We start from the raw sequence: 21,358 nt of genomic DNA on the forward strand, positions 1-21,358 counted from the left end.
TCTGTGGTATTTCAACAGCTGCTGTACTGTTGGCAGGTAGATGATTAACCTCTATGCTACACTCACATTACTTTCAACCTCACATAAACATATAATGCACAAGATTTCATCATAGTGTGATGTCATTTTCAAAACTTCATCATGGGGTTTTATTTGTTCTCTCGTTTTCACCTGTATTAATGTTATTGTTATGTTATGGCAAGGTTGCAGCACTGCTGGTTTGATGGTGATCTGGTTTGTATTTCATAATCAGCGGAAATAGAAACAGACCCACTCAGCTGGAGTTTGCGTACACCTGTGTTTTTATTTACAAAGTCTTAAGTTAGGGAGAATGATTGGATGAAGGAAGTGGGAGGTGCAGTCTAAGATGGATCTAAGATGGGTCTAAATGTCCACGACACGTCGAATGGAGCCCACGGAGGCGTGCAGGGCCCCCCACTCGGGGTGCCTCCTGTATTCGCCCTTCTCCAGCAGGTACTGGCGCCCCCTGTAGTTGGGATGCTCATAGAAGACCCAGATGCCGTCCTGGACATGGGCTGAGTGAACCTCACGGTAACGCCAGCGATCCAGCAGGTTGGGCATGTCCTCGCCAAACTCTATCATCTGGCCGCTGAAGTCCGGACGTTCGTAGATGCGAATCCTGTGCATTCTGGAAGACTTTAACATAAAGAGGTGGATGAGTGCATTCTCAATATTGATGAGGAATGTTCACTGATATGCACCCTCCCTGTCCAGGAAAAAAGCCAAGACAAATAAAGCAGACTTCCAAACATCTACCAGACATGCTAACTAATGGGCCTCCTATACATTCTCTCTACCAAATTAGCCATCTAGATTAACCTTAGCTCATCCATTGGCATTTGCTTGCATCTTGAGTGTAAACATACTGTCTACATACCGTGAGGCAAGAAGTTACATTTTTTTCAGATGCAACAGCTTCCTCCTTGAGTATATACCTTCAGTATATCCATGAGTGATAGACGTGAAAAATAGACACTAAAAACTACTGTTTTGTTGTCAAAATCAATTTACTATCCTGTGTCTAGCAGACACACATAGACCATAATTTTGCAATAAGCGTGATACTCAGACAAAACAAACCCAACAAACACAATAAAAAGCATGGTACAGCATTATGGCCCTGTACATTAGGATTTTCATGTTTAGTCCACATGTCACTGTTGTTTTACAGTGGTAAATTTGGTCTTTGCATGCTAAAGGAACCATAGGGTTGCAGAGAATGGCACTTCTGCAGTAGGACAAATGGTGGACTTCCTCTGAACTGGCAAGGATGGGTTGACCTCTAATTCTGATTCTTCCTTACTCTTTGCGTGTGTTCACACCAAAGATGTTTGCAGTGGTTTATTTAAACTCTGGAACATTTACTCCTTTAGTTCAGTTCATTTGGCCATTCGAACTCGGATGGCACCAAGTAACAGCACTGAGATGCCTGAAAATGAGTCCTCTTCCAAGAGAACTGCAGGATGGTTTGTTAGAGAACATAATCCCAACCAACAACAGGAAAAGACCCCCAAAGCGCAAGGGTTTATGGGTATAAGTAGAAAGATGTTGACATGTTGATAACCAGCATTTACTCATGTTTGGAAAGCCTAGCATAACAAAATGAAGTCTGGACTGATGCTCATATTCAGCTATTTCTTCATGTGTTCTGGTATGGTATGAACACCAGAGAAGGTCACTCTTACCACCATGTGCCTTTTTGTCTGATAGTGTATACTGGCAAAGTGCTTCATATAAAAGAGACTTACATTTCTGATAAGGCGACAGGAGCGGATGGTGTCATTAAAGCCATTCCAACGCTGGTAGTCGGGGTAGTCCCCTCTCATCAGGACGTACTGGTAGCCCGTGAAGTTGGGTCTCTCATAGACCACCCAGGCCCCGCCTTCCACCCGGATGGAGTTACAGTGGCTGAAGTGGGAGCTGAGCTCAGGACAGTCACTGCTGCACTCATAGTAGCGACCCTGGAAGTTCTTGTCCTCGTAGAAGAAGATCTACAAGCAGGACTCTGAGTTAGAAAATGCCCAGTCTACAAAGTAAAGACTGAGCAGTTACTAAGCATTACTACTACTGCTACTACAACAACCACTACTAATACTACTTCTACCACTACCCCTACAACAATGTTCTACTACTAGGCCTACTATTACTATTACTACTACTAATACTAATCACTACCCCTACCACTATTACTACTACTATAGGGCTACTAATACTACGCCTACCACTACCACTACTACTACTATTACTACTACCTCTACTACTACTACTACTACTACTAGGCTACTACTACCACTACCACTACTACTACTATTACTACTACCTCTACTACTACTACTACTACTACTAGGCTACTACTACCACTACCACTACTACTACTATTACTACTACCTCTACTACTACTACTACCTCTTCTACTACTACTACTACTACTACTACTACTAGGCTACTACTACCACTAATACTACCTCTACTACTACTACTACTACTACTACTACTACTACTAATACTATCCCTACCACTACTACTATTACTACTAAGACTAAGAAGAAGAAGCTCCATTAATATATCACTTTTCTAAACAGTGTTTCAAATTGCTTTGCAACAACTTCTACAAAAATAAATGAAAGTCAATAAAAATGCCAGAATAAAAACAGAATATAACAATCATAAGATAAGATAGGTCAAACAAATTACACAAAAGCCTGTCTGTTAAGATATTACAGTTTGAATACTAGGCTGTAATCAGTGACACTGCTTCCTTGACCATGTCATTCATTATGATTTGAAAAGGACGAGAAGGACTAGAAGATGACTGTCAACAGAGGGGTTCCATTCAACTTTTTTCTACCAGTTTACATGTAGGCTTTATTTGGAACCACGTCTCAGGTGCATTACAATGCAAAGTGGCTAGAAATAGTCACAGTACTTACCTTCCCAATGCGCTCCATCATCAGACCTTATTTTATGTTCTCCCTCATTCAATCAGATTAAACCCCCTGATACACACGGATGGTCAACATCTATATATGAGCGACATTGAAATGCATTGCCAGTAGAATGATTGTCATTCAGATGAGCCCAGCATTAACTTTGGCACAATAGCTGATGCTGCGTTCATTGTAAAATACATGATGTTTATGCAATGTTTGATGCTTGTTGTGTCGATGTTGACCTTTTGAGAGTATGCTGTTGGATTCCAGAAAAAGAGAGATTTGGTGGATCTAATAAAGTTGTTGTCAGTGGTTAGTGGCAATCATCGCAAAGAGGGGTTGACAGTTCAGTCACATTTACAATTGTTATATTCTGCATATATTAATGGTATTTTCATAATTGTTTCACCATTTCATACTGTATACTTACAGAAATTTTGTAATTTGTAATTAATATATTTTAATTATGTTGTTTGTGTATTTATGTTTATGTATACTTATATTTACATGTATACCACATATTTCTAATTTAGTAATCCATATTTAAATGAATAGTTCGGTATTTTGAACCCTGGGCCCAAATAACATGTTTTCTGTGATGATCCCTATTAGTAGAAACCATAACTTCGCTAGCCGTCTGCTCCGCCCGTCCGGTAACACCGGGCTGCCCCCTCCCACTCTACTGCAATAGAAACCTAGGGGCATACATGACAGTCTTTGAAAACTATGATAAACGTTGTTTTGCAAAACACAACATTCACAGTATAATCATACCGGTGTCAGTATGTTATCTTGAGAAAATTGTAAAAAACCGAGCTTTCTATCAGCAGTTATTTTTGGATTCTTCTGGCTCTCGTGGATGCTTACACCAGTTTAGAAGGTAGTGCCTCTTTGAGAAGAAATAGTTCCTATCCAAATAGAACACAAGTGACAGAAAGCTTGGTTTTTTTACACCTTTTTTTTTTCTATTTCTATTTTATAAGACTGGCCAGATATTCTCCAGTAATGGAGGTGGTACACAAATGTATTTTTTTAACTAAGTAAAACTAGAAATATCTATAGTATTGTACTCATGTTAAACAGACTCTAGTCAAAATTCTACTCAGGTAAAAGTATTGAAAATCAGTGCTATTGAGGCAAGGCATCACATGTGAATAGGAAAAAAAATCCTTCCATCCTATCAGAATTAAACTTGAAATGTTGAATATGGACACAAATACAAACACTTTTTGTTTTCTGACTTTTATTTATTTTGTTATTAACATATTCAAATTAGCTAATATTTCATAAAAATGCACAGGTTTGCATATGACTTTGCATATGGCAATTTTTTTCCTCAGTGGATAAAGTCAAAATTCCTTTTCCCATTGACATTTAAATACTCCTTTATAATGAAAAGTTAGTTTAATATACATTTTGGTGTGAAACAATCTGTTGCTAAACCTCGAGTCTGTGGTTGCAGTGTGGCTCTCACTGTTGAAACACTGTTGCTCCATTATTGTCTTTGGCTACATATTGATTCATTGGATTGAAGATATTTTTTCATTTTGAAAACCTCTTTAAAAATAAGACTAAGAGTATTAACTCATGTTAAGAGTAACGTGAGTTTTACATAGATTTTAAGGCTGTAAAATGTTTGCTTACAAGTTATTTTCCACCTAGATGTTGCAAGTTGACTTTATTTACAAGGTGATTCACTGAATTGAAGATGTTTGTGTTCAGTATGAAATTTGTTGTTTTATTGTATAAGGACTGACAGTCTAACACAGCTAAACATTTTTGCGTTTATTTTACATATTTTACATACAAGTTTACATGTACTTTGCGGTTGTAAAATATCAAAATCGTTATTGTCCATCTACATGTTAAACTCTTGATGTTAAACTCTTAAGTTAGACTCTTTATGCAACATGTCTGGAAACATATTAAAAATGTGGCATCAAATATGTGTAATAATACATATTTCATGATGTGAAACTTAATAACGGTATGCCACTGTTAAGCAGCTGGACTGAATTAAATCAATCACAGCAAATGAATGAAAAAGAGGAGATGGGAAATCATTTCAAAAACAGAGGAAACGAAGCAACAGTAGCTTTTTGATTTGGTATCATTGCTTTATTTTTGGAGCAGTACCACGCGATGCATGTTCAGCCTTCAGGTTTGACGTGCCTAGAACTCCTTAACCCGGCGGATGGAGCCAACGCTGGCCTGCTCACCCCCCCATTCGGTGTAACGTCGGTATTCGCCCCTCTCCAGCAGGTACTGGCGCCCCCTGTAGTTGGGATGCTCGTAGAAGATCCAAGCGCCTTCGAACACCCTGCAGGAGTGGACGTCGCGGCTGTGCCAACGCTCGTGGAAGGCGGGCATGTTGTCCGCCACGTCCATCGACTGGCCTTCGAAGTTGGCCCTCTCCCAGACCTTCATCCTCCACGAGTTCCCCACCTGGACTCGTATGGGACAGGTTGAAGTGACAAATTAAAGGTGAAGTACACTACACCCACTTTTCAATATGACTGAATCTACAACAAATACTAAATAATAGAAGTCTTACTTGGGAAGTCAGAAAGTTACTTGACCCGACATGAGGGACATGGGTATTTTTAGGATTTGTTTGCTTGTGGATCAGTGATCCGCAACCATGTGCCATCGACACCTAAAAGTTTGCAGTCTTTCATTCCAACCAAACAGTACAGCAGCTGATTTCACTGATTAATACACCTTCAACCAGAGAGGAGGAACGAATCAGTCAGCTGCTGTAGTGATTGGTTGGAATGAAAACCTGCAGACTCTTAGGTCTTGATGGCACATGGTTGCGGATCACTGATTCACAAGCGAACATATCTGAAGATCCTAAAAATACATCTACCCAAGCAATGCTTCTCTAAAATACGAAATCGCAAGTCATCAAATCTGAGGATAGATAGAATATGATGAAACTTTATTGATTGGAAATCAGGTAAAATTGGCTAAATACTACTTTTTTTCAGGCAAAATCATGACAGATCTGATGGATCTGATACATGGATTGATGTCCTGTGCTTTTGACATGATCGACCTCTCTTTACTTACATTCCTAATCATGCGGCAGGACCTGATGGTGTCGTTGAAGCCCAGCCAGCGCTGGTAGTCTGGATATTCTCCTGGGGTCAGCACATACTGGTAACCCATGTAGTTTGGTTTCTCATAGATTACCCAGAATCCTCCCTCCACTCTGATGGAGTTACAGCGGCTGAAGTAGGTGTGCAGGTCGCTAGAGTCATTATTGCAGTCATAGCATCGTCCCTGGTAGTTTCTGTCCTCATAGAAAGTGATCTGGAAAAAGATGAACACAATATGAATCACAGTCGGTTACTTTATAGACCAAATCTGGAATTGCAGTTTGTCGCCCCCTGCTGAAACACTGTCACCCCAGTAGTGGCTTTATTTAAATGCTTTAATTTCATTGTCTGATCTTATTTTATGAGGACTGATAGTATATCACAGCTAAAAAAATATTTTACAAGCTTTTGCTAATGTATTAGTTATGAGTTAAGAAAGTAAAAAAAAAAAGAGTCAGAAAAGAAGCTATTAAAACTCTTCCAGATCATAAATGAATCTACGCAAAATTTGATGGCCAAATAAATTGCTGATTGTACCATCAAAGATGCAGCATGTGTTGAACCACATTCTGTGGCATCAAATATGTGTAATAATATACTTTTAGTGATGTGACACTTACCTTCTCCATAGTTAATATCAGTTGGCCTGGCGTGATACATAAAGCAATAAAGCAGGCTCCTCGAATATTCTCTTTATACACATCAAGAACAATAAAACTAAGCACATGGTTTGCACTGTTTGAATTGGATAATTCAATCAGCGATTCAAATATTTATCCAGGCTCATCACATTGTTCTGAAGCAGTGAATCCTGCATCCCTAAACAATGCAAATGCAAAGTGCAAAGCATCCCAAACCCACTGGATGCGGTAGAGCGTGCTGACAAAAACAAGTGCACTGCAGGACATTTGGTTTGATATCAAATGCTTTGGGCTGAGTCAGTGACAGACTAGAGACAGTTGGTTAGGCAGGAAGGCACCAGTGATTTTAGAACAGTTAAGAGGATACTGCTGTTATAAAATGGTGGCTACACACACTGTAATTAACAAAATCATATATTTATTAAATAATAATAATATTGTATTATTATTATTATTATTATCATTATTATTAAGTATTATAAAAATAGATTTAAATAGCACTAAAATATTAAATGCTGAAATACCCTCCACTACTACTGCTACAACTACTACTACTGCTACTCCTACTACTACTACTACTTATAATAATAATAATAATAATAATAATAATAATAATAATAATAATATTGCCCTAATTTATAGTAATATAGTTCTTGAATAGTAGCTAAACAAAGCCATTGCTGAGTGACACATCACTGCAATGGTAGAAACTAACCAATTTATAATACTTGGGCCAAATTTTCATTTTTTTTTTTATACAGGTGCCTTGCCTATATATAATTCTCATGACATTATCATGCTAGCATTGACATTTCTGCTTCATAGCTGGATAATGTTGATTCCACATGATTTATTTTTGTTAATTACCATGAGTCCCAATCAGAGTCAAAATAAAGACACCAGAACAAGTAAACTGCATTGCTCTTAATGACAATGAATCCAATCAAATCGTATCATATTGATTGTATCATATCAGATCAATTAAATACTTAATGTGGTCATATCGACTGCACTGTTGTTTGTAATTTACTTAAAAATCATCCACTGTAAGTACCGGTATGTTTATATACATATATATATATATTTAAATTAACCCTGTGGTTACAGGTTTGCGTTCATCTGTGTTTTTACAGCAACTTTGAATGTGACTCAGCCAAACAGAGGAGTGAACCGGAATAATTGGTTTTATTTTTTGATTTAAAAAAGAATTGCGCAACAACCAGTAATATTTCATATGACCTCTGGTTTATAACACATTCATAAAACTATAACAAGTGCTTCATATCAGCTGTATGGCACAATTCATTCAGTCCTTACGTCAGATTCCACAAGGTGTTCAACGGTGTATTGATTTGTTGAGCAAAGATTGTGTAAAACAATATAAAGCAAAATCTAATTTTTCCATGGAGCACAACAGCTATTCTGAATTGGTTTTAATTTTGGGGTGAGGGTGAGGTTGTGAATCTTGTGATTTGAAGGTTTCAAAAATTGTAGTTATCACTTGACTAAACACCCAAAAACACACAAATTGAATATTTTGGTATCTACATTTTAAAATGTTTTTATTTTATTTTTATTTAATCCAATCGTAAGTCCGACAGTGATATTGTGAAATGAATCTGGTAGAGCTCATAAAATACTTAACACATGATTCGTTATAAGGGGTGATGCAATCAGCACGAAAAGATCACAAGATAACAGACTTGTGTCACAAAATGTAACAAATGTGTTCAAGTAATTGTTTTATTGATGGATTGTGCAAGCATCTCTTATGACTCTTTGTATTCAACATTTGCTGTTCATTCTGGGGCAAAACATTATCTGCAGGCATAACAAGGAGTTTGATATCTGTAGGTTGCCCCGCTGATGCAATTCAGATATATCATACTACCTCGAATTAACATTTTAATTTCAGTTGATTTAAAATAAGAATTGATTGTTTTCATGCAAATCCTACCTAGACACATTAAACCCCCTTCACACATACATACTCGTAAGGTACCCTGGCTATTGTCAATACTCTGTCTTGTTCAGGATGAACCTTTGATACCGTGTGATTGAGTCTCCCTGTTGCCATGAATAAACCAGTTAACAAAATATTCCCTCTCCCTCTTTAACTGAGCAATAGTGGCTTCTAATACAGGAGCAACAAATGATGATCCCAATAGTAATAGTAGAACACAGTTTCATAACAGTATTGTAGACATTAATTATGTGAAAATGATGGTCCTCTACCACAAATTGGATTATGTGACAATAGAACGAATTGGTCATTTTCTCCTGTTTGCCACGTAAAAAGGTTAGCTAACAGTTAAGTTTATAGGCAAGTAAACAACTTTGGTTAAGGTTAGGTTTAGGCAACTAAAACTTTGGTTAAAGTTAGGCAACCTAAACAGCTTGGTTAAGGTTAGGTAAAGGCTTTGGTCATGGTTAAATAAGATAAACTCACAGTAGAAATCTTCTTGGTATGAGTTGGAAATTGAACCCAGGTCGTTGGGTTCGGGTTAATGTATCTGCTCATCCATCCCCCAACCTTCACACCCTTTCCACTGCGCTATTTCAATATCAAACTTTTTCATAATGAAACTATGAGCTTATCCAGTTTATTCTAACCCAGTTATGACTATTATGTCCTCCATGCATGTAAACAAAGCTACTGAGGTTACTGCTCTCTCAACAACATTGATAAAACTTATCTCCTCATACACAAGTCTCTTTCATGGTATTGATCAACAACCCCATCAACCATGTATATTATGGTCATTTTACACTATGGGCCAGTAAAAACCTAACTAATTTCCCCTGAAAATCATTTGGAAATCAAATATCACTCATACAATGTGCCTTGTGTATTACGACAATAGATCTAGGTATGATCTAGCACAGTTTTCAACCATGTGGCATCAGGTTTTCCTTCCAACAAATTACTACATCAGCTGATTTCACTGATTATCTCCTTCTCTCTGGGTGAAGCTGTGCTAACCAGTGAAACAAGCTGCTGCAGTGTTTGGTTGAAATGAAAGCCTGCAGACTCTTAGACCTCCATGGACCATAATTGTGAACCAATAATCTAGCATTAGTTTTAGGTAACTTAGGAAACATTTGTACGATGAGAAAATCCACCTCATTCAACGGAACCTCATAAGAATACAGTCAGAATTTTGCTTCTCGTTTATTGATTAGATCATATCAGAGCAGGCATGTGGAAGGGTCTTGCATCGATTTCTGGTCAAGGCTAAAGGTGATCTTAAAACTCTGTGATCCTGCGCATGGAACCAATGCCAGGCGAGGTGGCGCCCCAGTCGCTGCTCTGCCGGTACTCGCCGCGCTCTAGGAAGTACTGGTGCCCCCTGTAGTTGGGGAGCTCGTAGAAAACCCAGGCACCGTGAGTCACCACACAGGAGTAAACTTCGCTCAGCTTCAAGGCATCGTACACCGAAGGACAATCCTCGGAGTACTCCACCATCTGCCCTCCAAAGTCAGGTCTCTCGTACAGCCTTAGCTTCCACGCATTTCCATAAACCTAAACACACAAGACAAACAGAGAGACGTGCTTTAAGTAATAATCTGCTACTTTTTTCATACAAGTAAATGTCTGTTTTGCTGCCCTCTATCGCCAGTTGATACCATACAATAGTGATTCAAACTATGGCCAGTTGAGGAAAGCTTTTCTATCTGTTGCTCTAAACACCTGAGTGTCTTTATCATTACAGTACGTTGGGCCTACATTGAATGCAAAACACCAAGTAATGACCGCTTATCATCGCCAGAATCAAGAAAAACAAGAGTCTTGCAGATGATCACTTTAAATTTTTTGTTTTATAAAGTAAACTGAACCTTTGTCAAGCATCTTTACGATATAGCATTGGTACTGATTAATAAAGAGGTAAGCTGGATCCCTGGAACAGTGTTTTTTAAGCTAGAAGCTGATTGTTTAGCTGTGGTGGTCCTGTCCTTGCACCATATCTAGTTTACAAAAATAATCTCATAGGTTTACCATTGCTTCACTTTGCTTTAGAGGGTTATTACTCGTCATGATATGAGATTTGAAGTACGTTCTTAGTATTTACAAATGATTGTTGTATAGCGAGTATACAAGTATTGAGCTAAACAACTTGTAGCTAGATTTTTGCCAGTTTTTGGGAGGGTTAAACATAATAATAATACTGAAGTATATTCCCCATTAAAGGTTTCTTGGCAAACGTCTTAGCAAAAGCTACTGGGTGCAGAGTAAAGTGCTGCCAAATATTCTTGCTATTGTCTGCTTGTTTTCTCTGCTGGCTTAACGATGTTCACAGAGCTTGGTGCTTTGCCCCTGTGCATTCCTTTCCTGCTGTTCACTACCCAAACACATTATCTTAATAAATTGGGCAAACTTAAAAATTCCAAACATGTCCAACTTAACCTTTTAAGTCACACATCGATTTCAATGCAAATCTTCCATCTTATTTGAAATGAATGCATAAACAAAAACCGAAGCAAGAGTCTTACATTCTTTATGGCGCGGCAGGATTTGACGCTGTCACTGAAGGCCATCCACTGCTCGTTGTCGGTGTACTCCCCAGGGCTGAGGATGTACTGGAAACCCTTGTAGTTGGGTTTCTCATAGATCACCCAGACGCCGCTCTCCACCCGGATGGAGTTGCAGCGGCTGAAGTAAGTGTGCAGGTCGGGACAGTCACTGCTGCAGTTGTAGCAGCGGCCCTGGAACTTCTTCTCCTCAAAAAATGTTATCTATGGAAAAGGCAAGAGGCAAGACAACAAGTGAGCAGTAAAATTAGATGCAAGCATTTTCTCTTTATTAAGGAAAAGGGGAAATCTGTACAACTTTTAATTTGTATACATGTAAACTAAATGAACAAAGGGCATTAAAAAGCAGAGTATTTTTGTTATCTCTAAAGGTTTTGCCTTACCTTCCCCATTTGGACGCACTAAAAACCATTCTTTGCTGCAGCCCCATCAAAGTATTTATCTATAAACAAAATGTGCAGAGTGTGGCAAGTCTTTGATACCCAAATGAGGTAGATTTACATATCAGCAAAATGGTTCGGTGGTGTTTGATTTCTCTTTGTTCCAATCTAATGATGACTCTGTATCAAAGACATGCTGGAACAGTGAAGGCAATGCTTCAAAGGTCTCCTCAAAGCAATCTGCTTGGGGCAATAATGCAAAAAAAAAAAAAACTGCAATGGACTGCATTTTGAAGGGCATGTCTTCATTGCTTGGCTGATTTAAAAGAAGAGTACCTGTATAGTGAGTTTATGTGAATGTTTTGTGGGAGTTTATTGCAGGTGATGACTAACTTTACTTATAATATAAAATATTATCTATATTTATGGACTGGACTAACTTATGCCATTCAATCACTATTAGGGTTTGAATTTTTTCACCTGATTGTTTCTCATCTTAGATGTAATTTGCTTGAGACATTGCCTTAACTTAAGGCATATTGCTATCCATTTGTACACATTTTAATGCATTTCATTAATTGTCCAAATCATTACATTTCATTTACATTTCTGGTCATCATCTAAGTTATTGTAGAAACTGAGCAGTTTTGTTCTACTAATGTAACATCTCCAATACTCCATCTCATTGTGTACAGTTCTGACTGTCCTTTTGAGCTGCGTCATTGTAGTCTTATCCAGCTGTGACCTTGTGACCCCGTCTGTTCCCAGGACTGTTGACGTCCACCTTTCATAAATAGCTGTCAGGGTGGCAGACATATTATTCAGCCGCCCACCCAGGCCCCTCTCAGTGTTCAGGAGGCTGAGACTGTGGGAAACCAGACTTCCTCTACAAACACAATCACAAAGAGATAGATCAACAGAGAATGCCATTGGCAAAAAAATGTATTCTCATACAATTCATGGATTGATTCTTTCATAGTTTCAAATGTTAACAACATACACAACATACAAGATTTATTTTCCAAAAAGTATTAAAATCCAATGTTGTTTTTTTCCTAGGGGAAATATATGTAACAAATAATGACAGATACGTTAACCAAGTATAATAGAGTGAAAACAGTCCCTCTGTGTTACAGTTGCACAAGATTTACAGCATGAAGTATCCTGCTTATTCATCAGGTTTGGGAATTTGAATGACAAAAAGCCATTTCAAAGCATACATAAAAGCTACCATGAACCATGACCTATTGGACACATTCCCAGGAGAGCGTCAATCATGTGCAAGATACTGTATTTATCCAACAGAGAGGTTTTGTTTTGTTTTGTTTTGTTTTCAAAACCGTAATACCCACAGCAACCAAACTTGGCAGATAGGTTTAAAATCTCAGCTGCTACTCAGGCAACAAAAATTACACCAATCAGCCAGATGGTGGCACTATAGCAACCACATTATGTTTTGGCCAATAATGTCTGAACCATTTGACTTAGACTCAAAATAATTTTTTCCATAGATTCCTTGGATCCAGCCAAATCAGGTGCACATAGTGTAGTCAATTTCGTTCATATTGGATTTTCCGCCATTTTGTGTTTTAGTGAAAACATTAAACCATTTTGACTTTTTGCATCCAAAATGTGTACATAACTCATCGACTTTGTCCAATCTTCACCAAACTTATGTTAGTGTTCACCAACTGCGTGTGCAAAAGTACTTTAAAATTGTCCAATAGGGGGTGCAAAAATGTTAAAAATGTATTTCTCACAACTGGTTGTACCAAATCTCATGAAATTTGATACACATAGTGAGTGGACAGGTAATAATCAAAATCCAAAATTTGATCAAAATTATTTCCGGTGGGCGTGGCCTAACCTTTTAGCTTATATATTGGCTTATGATTGGACGATTGCTACAAAATTTGCTGAGCTGCTCAGTAATCCTATTTGGAACATTCCTACAAAGTTTCATCCCAATCGGTGAAAGTAAGGCCGAATGGCAACGATAAGAACTAAATCTCTCATAGACTTCCATTGTATTTATAACTCCGCCATGGAAAACAGTAGGAACTCCATTAAATTTTCTAAATACTCATTATGGCATACTAATCAACTGTACAATATTTCATAATGAAAGCTTTCATCGTTTATGAATTACATAACACATTGATGTCAAGGAGCCTCATTCACTACCATTGTATTTTTAACTCAAAGCACTGTTTATAATCTCCATTGCACAAATGCTCAGTGTGGCATGTACATAATAATTGGCAGTACATAATATATATTCATGAGTATTTACTGCAAATTATTTATATGTAATTAGCAACAATTGAAATAGTTACTAATGATTTACTGATATATGTTAATTATTAAGAAATCATTTTTAAATGACATAGGCATTACATAAAAGGTAGCAAAAAAGTTACCATGATAATATGTGACAAATTAGATTGCCATAGTAAGGTAACTACAGACCAATTTCAAATTTGATGTTTCTCAGTAAAATAGTTAGTCCACATGTAACTGGTTGAGATTTTCAACACAAACAACATATTTGAAAAGGTCCAATCTTTAGCCTTTATACGCTCCCACTTGGGGCCATTATTCCCAGCATCAATTTCCACTGCTATGCGGATACGCAGCTGTATATCTTAGTCATGCCAGATGATCTGCGTTCTTCGAATGCCTTTAGTAACTGTATTTCTTAGATCTGAGAATTTTCTTCTGTTAAACAAAGATAGGACTGCAATTCTGGTAATTGGGCCCGTTGCCATGAGAGAACATGATAACACAAATTAAGTCACTGACAGAGAACATTAAATCCCATGCTAAGAACGGGGGCTATCTTTGATGGTGATAAGCTTTGATGTACATATCAGAAATATAACTAAAACTGCCTTTTATCACCTGAAAAATATTACTAAGGTCATACCTTTTCTCACCCATAATGATACAGAGAAATTAATGCACACTTCTACCACCAGCAGGCTTTACTACTGTAAAGCACTTATTACTAGAACCAGGAAGAAAGCACACATTACTCCTGTTTTAAAGTTCCTACACTGGTTACCAGTTAATTTTAGAATTGATTTTAACATTCTTTTATTGGACTTTAAATCTATTTACGGACTTGCCCCAAATTACATTAAGGATCTGCTCACTAAATATGTCCCTGGCAAAACCCTCAGATCGATCAGTTCCTCTCTTTTAGTTTTATCTTTATGCAAGACAGAGACTTAGGGGGAGGCTGCTTTTTGTCTCCCTCTGGAGCTGAGGGAAGCTCAAACAGTACTTACTGGCATTTTCAACTGCTCAATGATGGAAGACGGTGCTATGAGCAAGTGTCAAAGGCTAAAAAGCCACAATCTCAAGCTCTCAAGGAGGGGCTGTGACAGAGACTTGTGTAGGAGGAGACAAGTTCTATCAGTGTTGTTGCAATTCCTACTGGTCACTGATAAGAGGACAGAGATTACTTATTACCCCTTAAAGTACCTCCATGTTCTTACCAATTACTTTTTCAAGATGCAACACTCACTCTTCTCTTGTGGTAATCAATTTGAGTTATGATATGATTTGTAAAACGGTTATTTTGCACTCAAGGGACAAGTAGGCATCAGAAACGTTTGAATTCAAATGACTTTATTTATCCACCTAATACAGTTTGAACTAACAGGATTCCATGATGCGCCTCATGGAGCTGAACCTCATGTTGTCCATTCCCATCTCTCTGAGGTTCCTGTACTCTCCTGGCCTCAGGTACATCATTCTGCCTCTGTAGCTGGGCTGCTCGTACATCAACCAGTGGCCGTCCATCACGTTGCAAGACTGGCAGTCAGACATGCGGAAACGATCCATCATGTTGTCGCAGTCGTCCATCAGCTCGTGCATCTGGCCTCCAAAGTTTTCCTTCTCATAGATCCTCATTCTGAATTGTCCCCTGTGCTGTTGATTAAGAAACACCATGAAAATGACGATGAACCTTTTGAACAGATTCACCCTTTTTTACCACATTAATTAGGTCTATATGTCATTGCCATGAATGCACCGTGGGACTTGACACAATCTTAACTTGTTTTTATGAGACTGGTGATCTAAAAAATGGCACAAGACCTCCATTAAATGCCTCTGCTCTAGGCAAGATTTGTAGGTAAAAATCCAGCCGTCTTATCAGCCTGAGTGAGTGAGTCTGCAACAGAGAAGAGCATCCCATCCCCACTAATTGAGATACTGCAGATTCACCCTCTTTGCCCAAATTAAATTCTTGTGTTGGCTATGTTCACTTCTCCGGGCACAGAAATGAATCAAAACAAAAAAGAGCAAACTACAAACTGTCTCCTAAGCAGAAGAGAGCAAGGGCTCTGTCCAGAGAAAGCTGGACTCACCAACATTAGAACTTTTTCCTCTCTTGTGCCTTTGGTATCCTTCGGGATAAAGCATCACAGACTGGCCGAGGCTGGTGTGCCATTTACTGACGTCACTTTACAGAATTTCTGGGTAGTGAAGTTCTAATTTTTATTACAGTTATCTCTCACTGCCATTTGGAGATGCCAACATGCAGATTTAGTACAGCTTTAAGGCTGAGAGCAGTGAAACTGAAACTCCACCTACCATGGGGATCATACGGCAGGATCGGATGCAGTCGCTCATGCTCATTCCCATCAGGCGCTGGTTGTCTGGATACTCTCCCCTCCTCGCCAGCATCTGATGGCCCATGAAGTTTGGCCTCTCATAGACCATGAAGCAGCCGCTCTCCACCCTGCAGGAGTTACACCTGCTCAGGTAGGAGGTCAGTTCAGGACAGTCACTGCTGGTCTCATAGGAACGACCCTGGAAGTTCCTGTCCTCGTAGAAGATGATCTGCAAAGAACAACAACAAGTGTGCCTGGTCAATTAAATATCTTATCAGAAATCAGATGACAGACTCTTGCATTCTTATATATGTAAACTCATGACCTCCATACTTTTATTGGTAACATTATGTTGTCTGTGATAACTTTAGTCTGTATGAAGTCCACTTTAGAGGATAGTGAGTTTTAAGTTTTATAGTACTGAATGTTGTCATGCCTTTGATGTTAATAGGAATATGATAAAAATTTTACTTACCCTGCCCATGGTCATGATGTTTGTGAGCTAATCTCAGATGCAGTGTTTCGACATCGACCCTTTTCCCTTTTTATACATTGCACAGCCACAGTATCCCCACATGTATTGTGCTGAAACCTTTGAGTCATCATTCTATATTGTGGCACAGTGCAGAACCATAGGATGGCAGACTTTACTGTATGTCACAATTTCTTATTATTCTTTATTGTTTCTTGTTATTGTGGATGGAATATGGGTTTTATGTTTTCCTTCCAGCTAGTTCAATTCACACCAATCCTATGTAATTCATATCTCTTCTGTAAAAATCTATGTGGTATACTGAGACAGCATTATCAAATAGGGTTGGTGATCACAGTTTTGCAAAGACGTGAGCTGAACTTGATGATAACACTAAATGCATTCAACAAATTGCAAGATATACAGTGGATTTCACAAAACAACAATGCTTAGGTCTTATATCATTTGAATGGTAAAAATGCCATTTCTAGCATGACATTGAAAGTGATTTGAGGAAAATATGATTGCTTCTGGTATGACCTGGGAGGGGGTGGGGGCGTAGGGGGAGTGTAGGGACGATGTCCTCTGGTATGACCTCCCTAAACCGCAATCAACATACAATAATAACTATTGAGGTCTGATGTGAAAAAAAATGAATGCAGGCCCACGTGGGCCTTGTGATGACTCATGATGTTCACACAAAAGTATGCAAGGTGGTCTGTGGCTGATAGTCAATATAAAAATAGCACTGGGTTGGCATCGAACATGCCACTTGGTCATCTGCAGCAACCTAATCCGTCATCATGGGCAGGGTAATATTTATCATATTTTTGTAAAGTACTCACTTAGAATCTGACTTCGGTTAGAAAAGTGAATGTTTAAAAGTCCAATTTACTTAGTGCTTCAATTTTATTCAATGCTTCACTTGCAAATTACATGATCCTTAGTGACAGCATTTATCAGTTATGTACAGAAGCTGTAATAAATTCATCAGTAGGTTAGAGATAAGATCAAAATTGCCATTGCAAATTGTTGTTTATCTGTTTTGCAAGGGCAGAGCATGTTAACTATGCAGTCTGTTCCAGAGTAATGGAGTAACAGCTTATCCAGCCAAAATATATACTGTCCTAGAATTATATACTTGCAACTATACTATACTATACTATGCTTTGCCACTTGCAAAGTGGATTCACTATTGCCAGGCTTGGAGAGGATAGTATACACTGTACGTGTTTTTTTGTTGCAGATCATTTTTTACGAGGAGAGGAACTTCCAGGGTCGTTCCTATGACTGCAGCAGCGACTGCTCCGATATCAACATGCACCTGAACCGCTGCAACTCCTGCAGGGTGGAGAACGGCTGTTTCGTGGTGTACGACCACCCCAACTTCATGGGTAATCAAGCCTTCCTGAGGAGAGGGGAGTACTCTGATTTTCAGCGTATGGGAGGCATGATGGGCATGATGGGCATGGCGATGATGGATACCATTCGCTCCTGTCGCATGATCCCTATGGTAAGACATTTGACATGCTGTATTAGGTTTGCTACTGGGGTTTTTCATTGTCGTGCATGAATTGTGTACAATTTGGAATGACAAACTTGTTGTCCTCATGACACCTTGGCCTGGTCTTCCTCCAACAGCACAGGGGACAGTTCCGGATGAGGGTCTATGAAAGAGAGAACTTTGGAGGCCAAATGCACGAGCTGATGGATGACTGTGAGTCTCTCCAGGATCGCTATCGTATGTCTGACTGCCAGTCTTGCAACGTGATGGACGGCCACTGGTTGATGTTCGAGCAGTCCAACTACCGAGGCAGGATGATGTACCTGAGGCCAGGAGAGTACAGGAGCATGAGAGAGATGGGAATGACCAACATCATGAGAATTAGCTCCATCAGACGTATCATGGATATGTGCTGAAGTGTTATTTCTTGCTCAGGATGAGAAATCTTATGTCTGTCAGAAATAAAAATCCTATTTTATCTCTTTTGCTGTGAATCTACAACTTGTCATCAAACAATATTGTTTGGGTGGAAGAACACTACAAGATTTCTTGGCAATTTTGTAAACTATTCAAACACATTTCTTTCCCACTCCCAGTAAACTTTTAAAAAGTGTTTCAAGATGTGGGAACTTCTATGAGAACAACTGTCATTCATCCAGACTTTAAAGTTTCTCTTTGATAGCCTAATTGATGCGAGCTATTTATCATAGTTGGCTGCCCCTCGAAGTTTTAGAAGATCATGGAACTGTCCTGCCTTGAGTTTCCAAGCAGCCAACTCATCACACCCCGATCCTGAATGTTTGGCTGGGACAGCAATTTTTTGCCTTGCTCAATAAAGAAATACCCAAGACTTTGTGTATTTTTCCCACATTTATTTGTATTGTTTTTGGTCCTCAGTTACTGGTTCTTGAGCCTTAGTGTTTGCAGTTCTAGAAATCTTTGTGATCCATTATTTGGATACTGGAACTTTTGTGCGCATGGGGAACAGTTACTGTATTTATCTTTCAAAAGAATACAACAGTGCTGCATTTATGTCAGTTGCCTGCTACTTGCTAATCGACTGTAAGCTGCAGCACCATTGGTCAGACAGTGATATGTAGGATATGTAGGATATTAGAATGCTAGCATTTAACTGAACATTTCCTAAAGTTGTGTTACAAGAAGAGATACATGATGGCTGTTGAAGGCCAATTTCCAAAGCTCTTTTCTTAAGAAAGCAAATGTGTGATAGCTATGTAGGTATGTGTGTCTTTGGACGGAGAGAAGAGCTGGTAGGTAGCTTGAGATGCCTTTCTCACTTATCGATAATGAAAAATATAGTGTTGCTCCCAAATTCCCAAAGTTTTTTTTGTTGTTTTGTAGGAGGTTGGATTAACAAAACAAAAAGAAAATATTGTTGCAGTCCTGCATATTCGGGGTTTGAGGTTTCATCAAGCATTGGTCCATTTACGCTTGTTCTTGTCACCTTCGCGTCACAAACCCAAACCTCAACCATTTACCTTTATCTTCCTCCATTTTAACTACCAGCTCTACTGCCTATTTTAGCCATTTATTGAATGTGAATATATATTCTTGCAAACTCTTCCTCTTTTAAAGGGGCTCTTTTGAAGCAATCTATGACCTCTGTCAACTTCTATCAGCAACCAGTTTGAATTGCAACAACATGACACAAAACTCGACATCCACCCCCTCCCCCACTGCCACTCCCCCTCCCCCATTTGAGCTATAGTGGCCTGTTATTGACACAAATATAGTCACATTTATGTGTGTGTGTGTGTGTGTGTGTGTGTGTGGCGGGTGGTGTTCTTCTTGAGAATGAGGCTTTTTAGCCTTTGTAGCTGAAATGTGTTGCGATGTCGCTCGCTCATACCACCGTCCTCCAATTTTGAGCAGTTGGGGGGTCATTGGGGAGTCATTGGTCATTGAGAAGTCAATGGTCATTGAGGAGTCATTGGTATTGAGCAACAACCCTATCAACCCCCTGCAGATATTATGGTCATTTTGTGCCTGTAAGTAATGTTTATTAATTAAGACATTAGCTGAATCATATAAACTGTTTTCATTAAACATAAACACGTATTTCCAGCATCACTTTCTGGCATGAGTGGTGGTGGACCTGTTTTTGGATGTTAACCTTGCAACATGTCGAATGTTCTGAGCCTCAGTGATTAAAAGAAGACAATGAAACACATCACAATACAAAGTATAGCGCATAATAATCCTGCATAGCGGGCCACAGTGGCAGCTCATTTTGCTGCATGTTGCTTGCTCAGTATTTTGCATTTTACTATGCCAGCAGACTTTTCGCTAGATTATATATGAAAGAAAGGTAATAGGTTGGCATACACACAGTGCGGTCTTACTATTTTACTGAGAACACATTAAAAAATCATGGGAAGAGTACATGAAAATGGTATCCTCTTTATTCTCTATTCTATATAACTGGTACTCAAACACCTGTATATTGCAAAAAGATGGTTCAATGGACATTCAATGTGGGTAAAATGATGATTTATGGAACCATTGGATGGCATGTTGGCCAGCTGCTGCTTAGCAGTCAAAGGGTTTCTGGTTTGATCTCTGGTACTGATACTACCTAGCCTGATATTCAGACTGAATGGCCATTTCGTTCTCACTCCATTATTCAGTCTGACATTGCCTCCATGATAGCTGTTTTCTGTGTGGGGACGGGTTGATTTTCCCTGAACCAATCACTAGTGACTGACATTTCCGGCCGCTCTGACGTTAATTTCAGTTACACTGATGCTGAGCATATTTATTAACTTTACCAAGAATGTTGGTCGTTTTTGACAAAAATATCGTCTTTGCTAAGACAATATGTTGGTTAAGGAATTATTTAATTATTCTGCGAAACGCCAATGAAAAACCGTAAAAAAAAAACGGTTCAAACTTTAGTCCCGCCCACAAAGGCGCTGATTGGCCCGATCGTTTTTCCGATCGAGAAACTGCCTTTGAATAGAGCAACACCAGACTCTCTGAATCGCTTGACCAAATCTGAAGAGTGGGCGGGTCGCGATTCAGGAGTCTGGAACCAGACTGGATACTGCCCTATGCCATTGAAATGTCACAATCATACAGGGAGAAAGAAGAGGAGAGAGACCAATTTGTCCTGTCACAGTAACCTCAATAGACCAAA

At 38.9% G+C, this 21,358-nt stretch overlaps 5 protein-coding genes across 6 annotated transcripts; 1 reads left to right on the plus strand and 4 right to left on the minus strand.

Annotated features, from left to right (window-relative positions):
• Positions 1-384: 384 nt before the first annotated feature.
• Positions 385-2,969, minus strand: LOC139925388 (gamma-crystallin M2-like). Its single transcript, XM_071916735.1, has 3 exons — positions 2,952-2,969; positions 1,770-2,012; positions 385-657 (listed from the first exon to the last, which is right to left on the minus strand). Exons 1-3 carry the CDS (start codon positions 2,967-2,969, stop codon positions 385-387), a joined length of 534 nt encoding a protein of 177 aa, XP_071772836.1.
• A 2,154-nt stretch (positions 2,970-5,123) lies between these two features.
• Positions 5,124-6,681, minus strand: LOC139925389 (gamma-crystallin S-1-like). Its single transcript, XM_071916736.1, has 3 exons — positions 6,673-6,681; positions 6,024-6,266; positions 5,124-5,396 (listed from the first exon to the last, which is right to left on the minus strand). The coding sequence occupies exons 1-3, from the start codon at positions 6,679-6,681 to the stop codon at positions 5,124-5,126; spliced, it is 525 nt and encodes a 174-aa protein (XP_071772837.1).
• A 3,259-nt stretch (positions 6,682-9,940) lies between these two features.
• LOC139925397 (gamma-crystallin M2-like) lies at positions 9,941-13,228 on the minus strand. 2 transcript variants are annotated; one of them, XM_071916748.1, is made up of 3 exons: positions 13,220-13,228; positions 11,185-11,427; positions 9,941-10,216 (listed from the first exon to the last, which is right to left on the minus strand). In XM_071916748.1, exons 1-3 carry the CDS (start codon positions 13,226-13,228, stop codon positions 9,941-9,943), a joined length of 528 nt encoding a protein of 175 aa, XP_071772849.1. The 2 variants fall into 2 exon arrangements, with proteins under 2 accessions (XP_071772849.1, XP_071772848.1); XM_071916747.1 differs by lacking the exon at positions 13,220-13,228 and adding an exon at positions 11,607-11,615.
• Positions 13,229-15,263: 2,035 nt separating this feature from the next.
• On the minus strand, positions 15,264-16,715 carry LOC139925392 (gamma-crystallin M3-like). Its single transcript, XM_071916741.1, has 3 exons — positions 16,701-16,715; positions 16,206-16,454; positions 15,264-15,539 (listed from the first exon to the last, which is right to left on the minus strand). Exons 1-3 carry the CDS (start codon positions 16,713-16,715, stop codon positions 15,264-15,266), a joined length of 540 nt encoding a protein of 179 aa, XP_071772842.1.
• A 785-nt stretch (positions 16,716-17,500) lies between these two features.
• LOC139925391 (gamma-crystallin M3-like) lies at positions 17,501-18,617 on the plus strand. Its single transcript, XM_071916740.1, has 3 exons — positions 17,501-17,509; positions 17,944-18,210; positions 18,339-18,617. The coding sequence occupies exons 1-3, from the start codon at positions 17,501-17,503 to the stop codon at positions 18,615-18,617; spliced, it is 555 nt and encodes a 184-aa protein (XP_071772841.1).
• The last annotated feature ends 2,741 nt before the right edge of the window (positions 18,618-21,358 follow it).

This window comes from Centroberyx gerrardi, chromosome 21 (assembly GCF_048128805.1).
Source record: "Centroberyx gerrardi isolate f3 chromosome 21, fCenGer3.hap1.cur.20231027, whole genome shotgun sequence".
NCBI lineage: Eukaryota > Metazoa > Chordata > Actinopteri > Beryciformes > Berycidae > Centroberyx > Centroberyx gerrardi.

Bases quoted from the DNA above. Each gene is read 5' to 3' on its own strand.
- LOC139925397 (XM_071916748.1), bottom strand. The intron at 10,217-11,184 runs GTAAGACTCTTG...TTGTGTGTTTAG, and splicing joins CCTGCCGCGCCATAAAGAAT to GTTTATGGAAATGCGTGGAA.
- LOC139925392 (XM_071916741.1), bottom strand. The intron at 15,540-16,205 runs GTAGGTGGAGTT...CTTAATCAACAG, and splicing joins CCTGCCGTATGATCCCCATG to CACAGGGGACAATTCAGAAT.
- LOC139925389 (XM_071916736.1), bottom strand. The intron at 5,397-6,023 runs GTAAGTAAAGAG...ATACGAGTCCAG, and splicing joins CCTGCCGCATGATTAGGAAT to GTGGGGAACTCGTGGAGGAT.
- LOC139925388 (XM_071916735.1), bottom strand. The intron at 658-1,769 runs GTAAGTCTCTTT...TTTATGTTAAAG, and splicing joins CCTGTCGCCTTATCAGAAAT to TCTTCCAGAATGCACAGGAT.
- LOC139925391 (XM_071916740.1), top strand. The intron at 18,211-18,338 runs GTAAGACATTTG...TTCCTCCAACAG, and splicing joins CCTGTCGCATGATCCCTATG to CACAGGGGACAGTTCCGGAT.